This window comes from Pelophylax lessonae (genome assembly GCF_965119305.1).
Source record: "Pelophylax lessonae genome assembly, chromosome: 4".
NCBI lineage: Eukaryota > Metazoa > Chordata > Amphibia > Anura > Ranidae > Pelophylax > Pelophylax lessonae.
In genome coordinates, this window is record NC_138771.1 from 98028878 (window position 1) to 98040959 (window position 12082).

The following is a 12082-nucleotide window of genomic DNA, read 5'->3' on the forward strand; positions in this document are numbered from 1 at the left end:
ACCTCCAATTCATTCTCATCAAATATTTTAATGAGATCCTGGGGAATCAGTTCGAAAAAGCCCTTTAAAAAGAAAAAAAAAAGAAAACATTTTATGAATTTAGTTTCATGAAAGTAACAAAAAAAGAGATAAAGAAAATCTTTAAAATACTGGTTAGAGGTCTAGCACCTTACATTTAAAGTAGTTTTAAACCTCTGACATGAAATAGGAACAAAGCATATCCCTCTATAGTGTGTATTTGTCTCAATCCAGAGCACAAAGTGTAATTTGTTTTGGCTGCCTTGTTCCTTTCTACACGAGTCACTTCTGATAAGTAAGTTAAGGCGAGAGGGCTGCAGATAAACAGATACAAGTTATGTAGGAGAATTTATTTAATCTCTGTGTATCACCTGAGCCCAGTTACTGGGTATATATCTTCTCCCACTGCTAGCTGTCACAAATTAAAAAAAAAAAAAAAAAAAGAAGGTGGCCATGTTGGGCTCCCCCCACCTGGCCGTGTCACTCATTCACAGTGTTCTGCGAATGGAAAACTACAAGTTCAGACAGCCTACACTACCATGGTGCTGTGATAGTTCATTGATTATTCCTGTCAGCGGGTATCAGCTTGCTCATACAAGGTACGAGCAAGAGACCTACATGGCATCAGCGATCTGCTGATCACTGGTGCAATGCTTTACAGGCTCCTGCAACAAAAATAAGTAAATGCACATTTATTACTGGTTACAAAAAAAATTACAGGTGTTATAACCCTCCCCTTACTCTATTCCAAAATAAATTGAAAAAAATAAAAAATAAAAAAAAGTTTTGCCTATAGTTACTTTATTGGGGATTGCCTAAATACTTCTGCTGGAAGTCTATTCCAAACATACAATGCACTTTCAGCAAAATAATACTTTAGAACGTTACTCTTGAACTATGTTCTGAATCTCAGCCTCATATTGAAAACACCACATTTGTTTTCTCAAAATACATTTAAAGGGTTCATTCCTGAAACTCCTTTTTTTTTCCTGCTGTATGCTGTATATATTACATTTATTTAGGTTCTCCCAATATATTTTATTTTTTAAATGAGGTCTCCCCCTTCATGGTCACCACTGTCCACTATATAGTACTTTAAATCCAGTGTACAATAACTTCCATTATCAGCAAGGTATGTAATTGCCTGAATGTTCTAATGTTCTAATACATGGTTTCTTCTTAGAGGTTCCAACACTGGCCACTGCTGCAGCAGACTTAGATCTGCCCCACAGTGGCTTCATTATTCTCCTTATGCTTTTTACAGGGTACTGTCACACGGACTAATATCTGCCTGACCGTGCTCTTACAGTTTCAGCTCCTGGTACCACCACTGAGCAATGTGTGTTGAGAAAAGTGTTTAACATTGAACTAGATGATCTTTTGGTGGTTGGTGTGTTTGCTTTCGCTATTTTAGTGCTTTTTAAAGAATAAATATGGAATCACAAGACCATGTATTGTTTAGAAGCAAAGATTCCACTATTGATATGCTAAAGAACTGGCTGGAATAGTTTGTATAGCTCAGGACAGGTAATGAGTTTACAGGAAGTAGAAGTGGAAAAAGAGGACTTGAACAAACCACGACTACTGAGACTGCTGGAAGGAAAGCAGTAAGAAAACTCTATCACCTGGAAAACCTAAGGTAAAGAGGATCTATACTCACCTTGGATCCAATGATGCGACGTCCTGGAGCTCCCCATATGCTACTGACATCTTCCCAGCCGGCTTCCTTCATTGCCTGGGTGGGTATGATGTCATAAGTGCTGAATTTGTACGGTGAGCTGCACATGCTCAGCTCACTGCACAGGGGCGAACAGGCAAGTAGGCAACTTTAATGCAGAAGAGACAAAGCATTTCTCTTCTGCAATAAAAAATCCTGCTTGTTAGCCCATTTTAATAGGGTAGTCTAAAAGTCCACTTTAACCACTTAAGGACCGGAAAGTTTTACCCCCTTATTGAGGCTCTACCCAAATCAAATTGATGTCCTTTTTTTGCCCTATAAACAAAAAAAAGTGACAATTCTGAAGGACTGCGACATTGCAGCGGACAGATCAGACACCTGACATTTTTTACACTTTTGGGGGGACCAGTGACATTACTATAGTAATCAGTGCTAAAACTATGCACTGTTACTGTACTGACACTGGCAGGAAAGGGGTTAATGCCAGGGGCAATCAAAGGGTTAAATGTATGCCTAGGGGGTGCTTTCTGTGTGGGGGATGAGATCACTGGATGAACACAGAGACCTGTATTCCTAAAAAGAAGGAACACGGGATCCCTGTGTTCATCACTGACAGAACAGCCGTCTACCGTGTTTACATCGGTAGAACGCCATTCCGTCGCCATGGGGAGCACTCGCTAGTGCCCGGTGGACATCGCGGACAATGGACCCGCTAATTGGCTCCCCCTCTAGCCAACTGGCGCAGGCGTGCCCCTCCGGCAGTGCGCGCGCCCACAAAAACTGCTACACGAAACGATGTACATGTACGTCGTTTCGCGTAACAGAGCCTACCTGCTGCAGTATAACTACGGCGGCTGGTTAGCAAGTGGTTAACCACTTTATACCCCCGCTCACTTTGCTGCTACTGCAGCAAAGTGGCTCGTTCCCGTCCAGCGACGTAGACCTACGTCGCTGGACTCCGCCCCTTGTGGGCTGCGCGCGCGCGCCGCTGGAGCCTCGCTCCCGCTGTTTTCAGTCACAGCGGGAGTCGGGCCAGAGGAGGAGCAGCGGCGATCACCGCTGCTCTTACCCGATCGTCGGGGATCGAGTGTGGAGATCCGCCCGCTGTGTGTAAACACAGCGGGCGGATCTCTGAAGTGACAGGCCGGGTCAGATCGCAGTGTTCAGAATAGCTGAACCCTGGATCTGTCCTTGTGTCACTCTATCACCTCCCCCCCCCACACGTCAGTAAGCACCAGGCATACATTAACCCCTCCCTCTCCAATAAAATTAACCCCTTCCCTGCCAGTGTCATTTTTACAGTAACAGTGCATATATATAGCACTGATTACTGCAGTAATGTCACTGGTACCCCCAAAAGTGTCAAAAATGTCAGTCAAGGGTCCGATCTGTCCGCCGCAATGTCGCAGTCCCGCAAAAAAAATCGCAGATCGCCGCCATTACGCGTTAAAAAAAAAAACACCAAAAATGACAGAAATCTTTCCCTTTGTTAGTAAACGCAATAACTTTTGCGCAAACCAATAAAAATACGCTTATTGTGATTTTTATTACCAAAAATATGTAGCAAAAAACAAATTGGCCAAAAATTAAAAAAAAATTTGATTTTTACATTTTTTTTGGGGGGAATTTCATATAAAAAAAATGTGAAAAATATTGTTATTTTTTCAAAATAAACGCTCTTTTTTTGTTTATAGCGCAAAAAGTAAAAATCGCACAGGTGATCAAATACCACCAAAAGAAAGCTCTGTTTGTGGGAAAAAAAGGACGTAAATTTCGTTTGGGTACGGCGTCGCACGACCGCGCAATTGTCAGTTAAATTTGCACAGCGCCGAATCGCAAAAAGTGGCCTGGACGGAAGACAGCAAAATCCTCCGGTGGTAAAGTGGTTAGGAAGCTGTTCAACATACTTATTGCATACATTGTCTGTGCTAATTTGCTGGGAAGGATAGAGTTTGGGCATGTGTAAATTGTACAGATATTTTCTAATACTCTGCAGGTTGTGTACGGTTTTCCTAAATTTGTAATAATGGGATTTTTGACTTACCGTAAAATCCATTTCTCTGATGTTCATTGACTGACACAGCTCTTGTCATTCTTGACCATTGGGTTATGCTGCCCTCTATAGAAGTAGGACACTAGGCAGGAAAAAAAAATGACTACGCCTAAGGGCAGTCCCAGGGGATATACTGCCACTTCCTGCTATAGATACTCAGTTTTGTTACAAGCAATGTCAGAAGAAAAAAAACAACTCCATAGAAGGGCAGGTGCTGTGTCCGTCAATGAACATCAGAGAAATGGATTTTACAGTAAGTCAAAAATCCCATTTTCTCTTTCGTTCATTGATGGACACAGCTCCCGTCATTCTTAACTATTGGGACGTCCCAAAGCAGTGTCAAACATTAGGGGTGGGAAACAGCAGCAAAAAATTCCCAAGGTTAACCATAGCCAACCAGGTAACATGGAGCTCAACCATAAACAATTGGAGCTCACCTGAAAAAAACAACACACCCCCAAAGAGGACCAGGTCCTCTAAACAGCAGCATGCAAAAATCTTGCGGCCAAAAGAAGCATCCACAGATGCCAACACAACCACTTTACAAAAACATTGTAAAAGCATGCACCGTCGACCAGGTGACCGCCTTGTAAACCTGCGTCAGTGATGCTTGATGAAGGAAAGCACCAGGAGACACTATGGGCCCTAGTAGAGTGCTCCTAAACAGGGAAAGGGGGAACCTGACCCCTGATGCAATAGGCCTGAACCACCATCTGATCCAACTGGAAATGGTCACAGAAGAGGCTGACACAAATAGAGAGTCTGACTTCCTAAAAGACTCCGTAGCTGCCAGGTACTCCCTTATTGCCCGGAACACATCCAAGACATGCAAGGCAATTTCCTTCAGATGTTTAGGCCTAAGACACAGGGAAGGCAACACAATGTCTTCATTCAAAAGACAGTTAGAAACCACCTTAGGAAGGAATGACGGACAGAGGCAAAGCACCATCTTATCCTTGTGAATGCAAGCCCGGAAATATGACCATCTGGTGAGCGACAGGATAACGCCATCAGATCAGACACCCTGCATGCAGAGGTGATAGCCACCAAGAAGGTCACCTTCTGGGGCAGTGTAAGCAGGGAAACCTTCTGAATATTTTTAAAGAGAAACTTCAATAGAGCTGAAAGCAACACATTAGGATTTCAGGGCAGAAACGGAGCCCGCACTGGAGGAACCAAATGTCAGACACCCAGGAGAAAAAGTTACGAACCAGGGGAAAAGACAACCAAAACCCGATATCTGGCCCTTGATGGTATGCAAGGCGAAATTCTGTTTAACCCCCCATTGAAGAAAGGTTAGGATCCGATCCACCGAGGAGGAGCGAGGATGAACCCCAAGAGACTCACACGACGCAATGTACGTCTTTAACGTACGATGGTATATCTTCCTAGAGGCAGATTTCCTAGCTTTTAACAGCGTAGGAATCACTGATTCAGAAAAACCTCCATCCTTCAGCACCTGGTGTTAAACAGCCAAGCCGTTAAAGCCAGCGACTGTAAGGCAGGATGGAAGGTTGGTCCTTGGGAGGAAGAGGAAGTCCCCAAGGAGCATCGGTGACCAGCGGTACCAGATCGGCATACCAAGACCGGTGAGGACAGTCTGGAGCTTTTAGAATGCCCGGAATCCCTTCTGCCTGAAACCTGCACAGGAATCATGGCAGAAGTTTGGCTGGAACAAATCAGTCAGCCCACCTTAGAATGCCGGCTACTTACCGAGCCGCCAAGACACTTCTTGTGCCCCCTTGGTGATTGACATAGACCATGGCCGTGGCATTGTCCGAATGAATACGTCCTGGACACCCCTGAAGACCATTGTCCAATGAGCCAGACAAAGTCAGATCGCTTGGAGTTCCAGTACATTAATTGGCAGTCTGGGCTCTGCCAAAGGGCAGACCCCCATGAGCACATCTGTGCTGAGGACGCCTCCCCACACGGACAGGCTGGCTTCCGCTGAGAGAACTGTCCAAAAGACATGCTGGTAGGTTAATTGGATCCTGTATAAAATTGGCCCTACTATGTATGTGTGAATGTGAGTTAGGGACCTTAGATTGCAAGCTCCTTGGGGGCAGGGACTGATGTGAATGTGCAATGTATATGTAAAGCACTGCGTAAATTGACAGCGCTATATAAGAACCTGGAATAATACAGGGGAAGAAGGATTTTCCCTGTTGAAGAGCCGGAGAGTGAACCACCTCTAGAGACCGTGGATCCTTGATCCATTTCACCAAAAACTCTTTAGCAAAGATCTTGTGTGGAACTAGCAAAAACAGACCACCTTGAGGGTGGACACCATCAGCCCAGCATGCGCATGCAAACCCGGAGGGATGACCGTCTGCTGAACAACAGCAGCTGAATTGCCTCCTGCAATGTCTGGAGTGTTTCCCGAGGAAGAAACACTCCGGCTGAGGCCGAGTCCAGAGTCAGACTCTGAAATCCTTGGACCCATTGTCAGACCCTACGCTGGTGCAGTGGGTCCTGGATTCGTCCTGGTGCATGACAATGCCCGGCCTCATGTGTCGAGAGTAGGAAGCCAGTTCCTGGAGGATGAAGGGATTGATACCACTGAATAGCCCCCACACGTAACTAAGCTAAATCCTCTGGGACATTATGTTTCAGTCCATCTGACGCGGCCAGGTTGCACCGCAGTCTGTTGAGGAGCTCAGTGATGCCCTGGTCCATACCTGGGAGAAAATACCCCAGGACACCATCCTACAAGCATGTTGGGGGCCATACAAACTATTATATGGCACCCCACATTGTATAAACTGAGTACCATTTTAAGTTATTGCAATGAAATTTCAGCAAAATGGACTAGCCTGCTGCATCATTTTTTTTTCACTTTGATTTTTGGGGTGTCTTTGAATTCAGCCCTCTGTAGGTTGATCATTTTCATTTCCATTAAACAATAAGGCATCCTTTAGTTCCTAACACATTACTCAGTCCATATCAGTATAGATATCCAGCATGATATTTTTCCCTATTGAGATCTGATGTGTTTTTAAAGTGTTCCTTAAATTTTTTTAATCGTGTATAAATGAGTGACTTACCAGGTAAAAAACACCCATCCACCATTGCGCCAAATAATGAAATGACTGCATGTGAAGTTTAGGATTATCGGAAGTGACGTTTCTGCGAGGTTTCCAGTCTGGTGAGACATTGCCGGCTGACTTATGATTGAAACTGCTGTAACGCTCTGGGATGTGTGTATTCAATGCTCGTTTTTTAGAAAATGATTTTTATTACTGTTATGAATAGACATGCAAAACAAGTTATCCAAAACAATGCGCACCACTAAGTGCAGCAGAAAATAACAATACAATAGCCACGACATAAAAAAAAATCCCCCTCTCCAGTGCAATACCTAAAGAGCATCATACAATCAAATATATTCAAAGGATATCCAAGTAACATTTCAGCATGGTAATGTTTACCCCACATGGGCCCCCAGCTTATATCAAGTGTCTGCATCACCTGCTTGCGTCAAATGGTTATTTAGGTACGTGACATATTTGCTTAAGCCTCCGGAGGTGTCCCCCCTGCTCAACCAAAATTACCATTGCCACCACCCGTGGTAGAGTGCCTCCACCTCAGTCAAGGGTGGACAAATCTGAGATCCAGCACTGCCATACCTTTTGAAACTTTTTAAGACAACCTCTATTTTGATATATAGCCTTATAGAAGGGTAAAGCCTTATTAATGAGGGTCTTCCAGTACTTCAATGAGGGCGTCTACTCCCTCTTCGAGTATAGCAGGATGGCCTTAAGCGCACAGAACAAAATGACAGGCAATACAGTCCTTTGTGCCAGCAATGGTGCTAGCTCCTCCACCAAGCCGAGAAGACACACTGCCTGAGCAAGAGGCACCCTCAGAGCCGCAACATTTTCAAGTCTTAACCACCTCCCGCCAGATTTGCTTTATCAGGGCATTGCCAAAATACATGCTAAAAGTCTGCCGGAGAGAGTGCCTACACTGCAAACAGTTCGCAGAGCCAGAGACATACAACCCAGCAATCCTGGCCGGAGTATAAACCCGATGGAGAATCTTCTATTGTATGAGGCGATCTCTGGAAGACACCAAGTATTTAAAAGGGTAATCCCACATATCATCCCAGTCATCGCCCTGAAGGTCAGGTATCGCAGACATCCACCTCTCCCTACATTTGTGAATTGCAGACATCTCAAGTCTCCCGCAAGTCGCGGGAGACTCCCGCTATCCGCCCGGAGCTCACGGACACCCGCGAGCTCAGGGCAATATCCCGGCTCTGTGTGTGAGTCAGTCTGAGTGAGTGAGTCAGATGAGATGACTCATCGATCGATGCAGGCAAGAGTGTGACAGCTGTCAGCAAGCTGAGCCTGCACAGACATCACGTCGGAGCCGAAGTAGATCCGGCTCACAGGCGGAGTGATACGAGTCATGCACTCCGCCTGTGGGAGGAGCTGCAAAGAGCAAGAAGCGGCTTTGCTCTTTACTACAGCCACATTCTACTCCAGGAGGCATTTTGGCGCGCGCGGGACCGTGACACTGTGACACCCCACTCTGTGACAGTACCAGCAAATGACCAGGCCAGTACCAGCAAGTGACCAGGCCAGTACCAGCTAGTGACCAGCACCAGTGACCAGGCCAGTACCAGCAAATGACCAGGCCAGTACCAGCAAGTGACCAGCTGCAGCACCAGTGACCAGGCCAGTACCAGCACCAGTGACCAGGCCAGTACCAGCACCAGTGACCAGGCCAGTACCAGCGCCAGTGGCCAGCACCAGTACCAGTGACCAGCACCAGTACCAGTGACCAGCACCAGTACCAGCACCAGTGACCAGCACCAGTGACCAGGCCAGTACCAGCACCAGTGACCAGGCCAGTACCAGCACCAGTGACCAGGCCAGTACCAGCACCAGTGACCAGCACCAGTACCAGCACCAGTGACCAGCACCAGTACCAGCACCAGTGACCAGTACCAGCACCAGTACCAGCGACCAGGCCAGTACCAGCACCAGTGACCAGGCCAGTACCAGCACCAGTGACCAGGCCAGTACCAGCACCAGTGACCAGCACCAGTACCAGTGACCAGGCCAGTACCAGCACCAGTACCAGCACCAGCACCAGTGACCAGGCCAGTACCAGCACCAATGACCAGGCCAGCACCAGTACCAACACCAGTGACCAGGCCAGTACCAGCACCAGTGACCAGGCCAGTACCAGCACCAGTGACCAGGCCAGTACCAGCACCAGTGACCAGGCCAGTACCAGCACCAGTGACCAGCACCAGTGACCAGGCCAGTACCAGCACCAGTGACCAGGCCAGTACCAGCACCAGTGACCAGGCCAGTACCAGCACCAGTGACCAGGCCAGGACCAGTAACCAGCACCAGTAACCAGGCCAATACCAGCACCAGTGACCAGGCCAGTACCAGAGACCAGTACGAGCACCAGTGACCAGGCCAGTACCAGCACCAGTGACCGGTACCAGCACCAGTGGACCAGTACCAGCACCAGTGACCAGTACCCGCACCAGTTACCAGACCAGTACAGTACCAGCACCAGTGAACAGTACCAGCATCAGTGACCAGCACCAGTGACCAGCACCAGTGACCAGCACCAGTGACCAGCACCAGTGACCAGGTATACTGATTACATTTCATTATTCTCTGGTAGTGTTAAATTGGAAAGGGGGGTGCGGCGCAGGCGTGCGTGGGGGGGGGGGGGGTGGCGGCATGTGGGGGGGGGGGGGGGCTCCCCTCCATGAAATGACTTTGCCACCTCCCTGAAATGATTTTTTGCAGGTTGGGGTGTCTGGAATTGGCTTTGGGCGGGTTAAGAATAGTTCCTTGTAAACTACAGACAGTGTCTTAGGAAGACGTTCCGAAGTCAACAACTGCTCCAAGTCAGAAGACTGGAACTGCAGGGTGTTACCACCAATATGAGAAAAGAGAGCATCTCGTAGCTGTAGGTAGTAGAAAAAGAACCTGTTATGGAGTTGAAATCTGGACTTAAGTTCATCAATTGTAAGCAACCGCCCTCCATCCACAATGTCTTTCAGCTGTTTAATTCCCTTCACCACCCAGACACAAGGGTCTGGAATGGTAGCAAAATGTGGCAAGCGATGGTTGAACCAAAGCGGTGTATTTCCAAAGCAGGAGTATTTCCACAAGCCTCTGGTTGCATAATATGTCTCACCCTGTCCCATGCCTTAATTGTGACCTTTATAGAGCCAGTCAGTGCCCTACCATTCAGCGGTTCCCGAAACAAAAGATAATGGAGTCCTTCATAAGGACCCACCAGTGCAGCCTCCAAAACTATAGCTGCATCTCCATCGTCCCTGGTCAACCACCTACGCGCATAGACCATCTGACTGGCCAAAAAGTACTTATAAAGATCGGGCAACACCCTCTTGGCCTACAGGCTCCTGGAGAACCCGAATTCCCAATCTGGGGTGCGAGGAGGACCACAAAAAGGAGCTAAACAGACCTTCTATCCTTTTAAAATTAGAGCTAGGGATCCACACTAGTGAAATTCTAAGGACGTATAAGATAATAAGCAGGATGTTTATTTTAATTAAGTTGATTTGTGACAGGGGTAAATGTTTCCAAGCCTCTAAACCCTGCTTAAATGCCAGAATTAGGGGATGGAGATTGAGAGCCATGAAGTCCAGCACCCTGGCCGCAACACCTAAACATTTAATTTGTGTTACCCAGGGAATGGGGACATTAGGGGCAGCCAGTGCCTGGGCTCCACTATCAATTGTCAAAATTCTTGACTTTTCCCAGTTTACTTTCACCCCCGAGCAAATGGAAAAGGTATTCAGTATGTCAAAAACTGCCTGAAGACATGACCCAGGATCCTGTAGGAATATGAGAAGGTCTGTGCATTCTCTTATTCCTCCCACCCGTAGAGCACTGACTGCCGTGAACTTCCTAAGTGCTATAGGCTCCATCACGAGGGTAAACAGAAATTGCGAGAGTGGGCATCCCTGAAGCGTCCTATCTGGAAAGGCGCCGAAAGTCCAGTGCCTATCTTCAGTGATGCTTTTTAGAGCACCAATATAATAAGGAAATCCAAGCCATAAAATGGGGACTGAAGCCCATACGACACAGCACTGAGGCCATATAGCCCCAGTCTACTGAATCAAAGGCCTTCTCCATATCTAGGGAGAGCACAACACAGGCCCCTGTGTCATCGTGCGTGGTTTGTAGGTGGGAAAATAGCCTTCTAAGGTTGGTATCTGTTGACTTCCCTGGAATTAACCTCAGTTGGTCTATGTCTATTAGTGCAATGCCTGTGAGAGCCTGCTGGCCAGAATCTTAGTGAGGATTTATTTAAATCCCGGTTAAGCAGAGCAATTTCTCTATATGAAGAACACTCAAGTAAAGCCTTGCCCAGTTTCGGCAGTAGAATCACATGAGCCTCTGACAGGGATTTGGGTAATACATCATGATCAAAACAATACTGATATTGTGAAAAGAGATCTGGCACCAAGAACGATCAGTGGCAGCAAGTTGCGATCAAGAAATATATAGTTCCAGCTAATTGTCTGCAGGTGTGCGCAGCATAAAATGGATCAACTAACTATAAAATGAGCGCAAATCTACCCCACAATGTTATATATCCTATAATATCTTTACAAAAAAGTGCAAGTGCAATAGTCATGATGGATAAAATTAATTATGAAAAAAGAAAAACTTTTTCTCTTAATCAGTACAAAAAAATGTTGTAAAAATAGTGATAAAAATGTTGAAAAATGATGTTATGAAAAACAATTCATATCAGTGAAATAACAATTCATATCAATAAAAAATTCTATTGAAAATCACAAAAAAGTAATAAACAATGTTCATCCATTAATGTTTCTAATAAAGTCCCAAACGCATTCAAATAAAGTGCAGAAAGGTGAGTATATTCTGTGCAACGAATCTTCTGTGAAAAATTGCGTGCCAAACCACACCTAGTGTGCTCCTTTCACCAATCACCCCAAACTGACTCACCAGATGGAGTGGCTGGTAAAATTATAAACCAGCTACTGCGCCTTTTCATATATATCCAGCAACCAGGTCCGCAATCCACTCTATATTTTCCCCATCACAAGCAGCAGGTAGGGATATACCGTGTTGGAGGAGGAAAAATGAATCCATATAGCGTAATTCTATAAAACAAATTCTTTGTTTAATAAAAGTAGGTAAAAAACCTAACATTCAGCAAGTATCTTCCCGACACTAAGGGTTCCAGCATCTGTATATGTGCTCTTCGCATCCAGCTATCACATTCAAAGCCGCGAGCGCAAATCGAGCATGAGCGGTAATGTCCAGAGTCCTAGTCCCCGCCCTACTAGTTTCGTCACT

General features: G+C 46.1%; 1 protein-coding gene across 5 annotated transcripts in view; it reads right to left on the reverse strand.

The window, feature by feature from the left end:
- The window catches only part of NEDD4 (NEDD4 E3 ubiquitin protein ligase), a 519020-nt gene that overhangs the window by 17182 nt on the left and 489756 nt on the right, over positions 1–12082 (reverse strand). For all 5 annotated transcript variants that reach the window (XM_082253414.1, XM_082253413.1, XM_082253415.1 and 2 more), the window contains one exon: positions 3–62. In XM_082253414.1, the coding sequence (XP_082109540.1) occupies positions 3–62 (60 nt within the window). The remainder of the gene's footprint in view (positions 1–2; positions 63–12082) is intronic.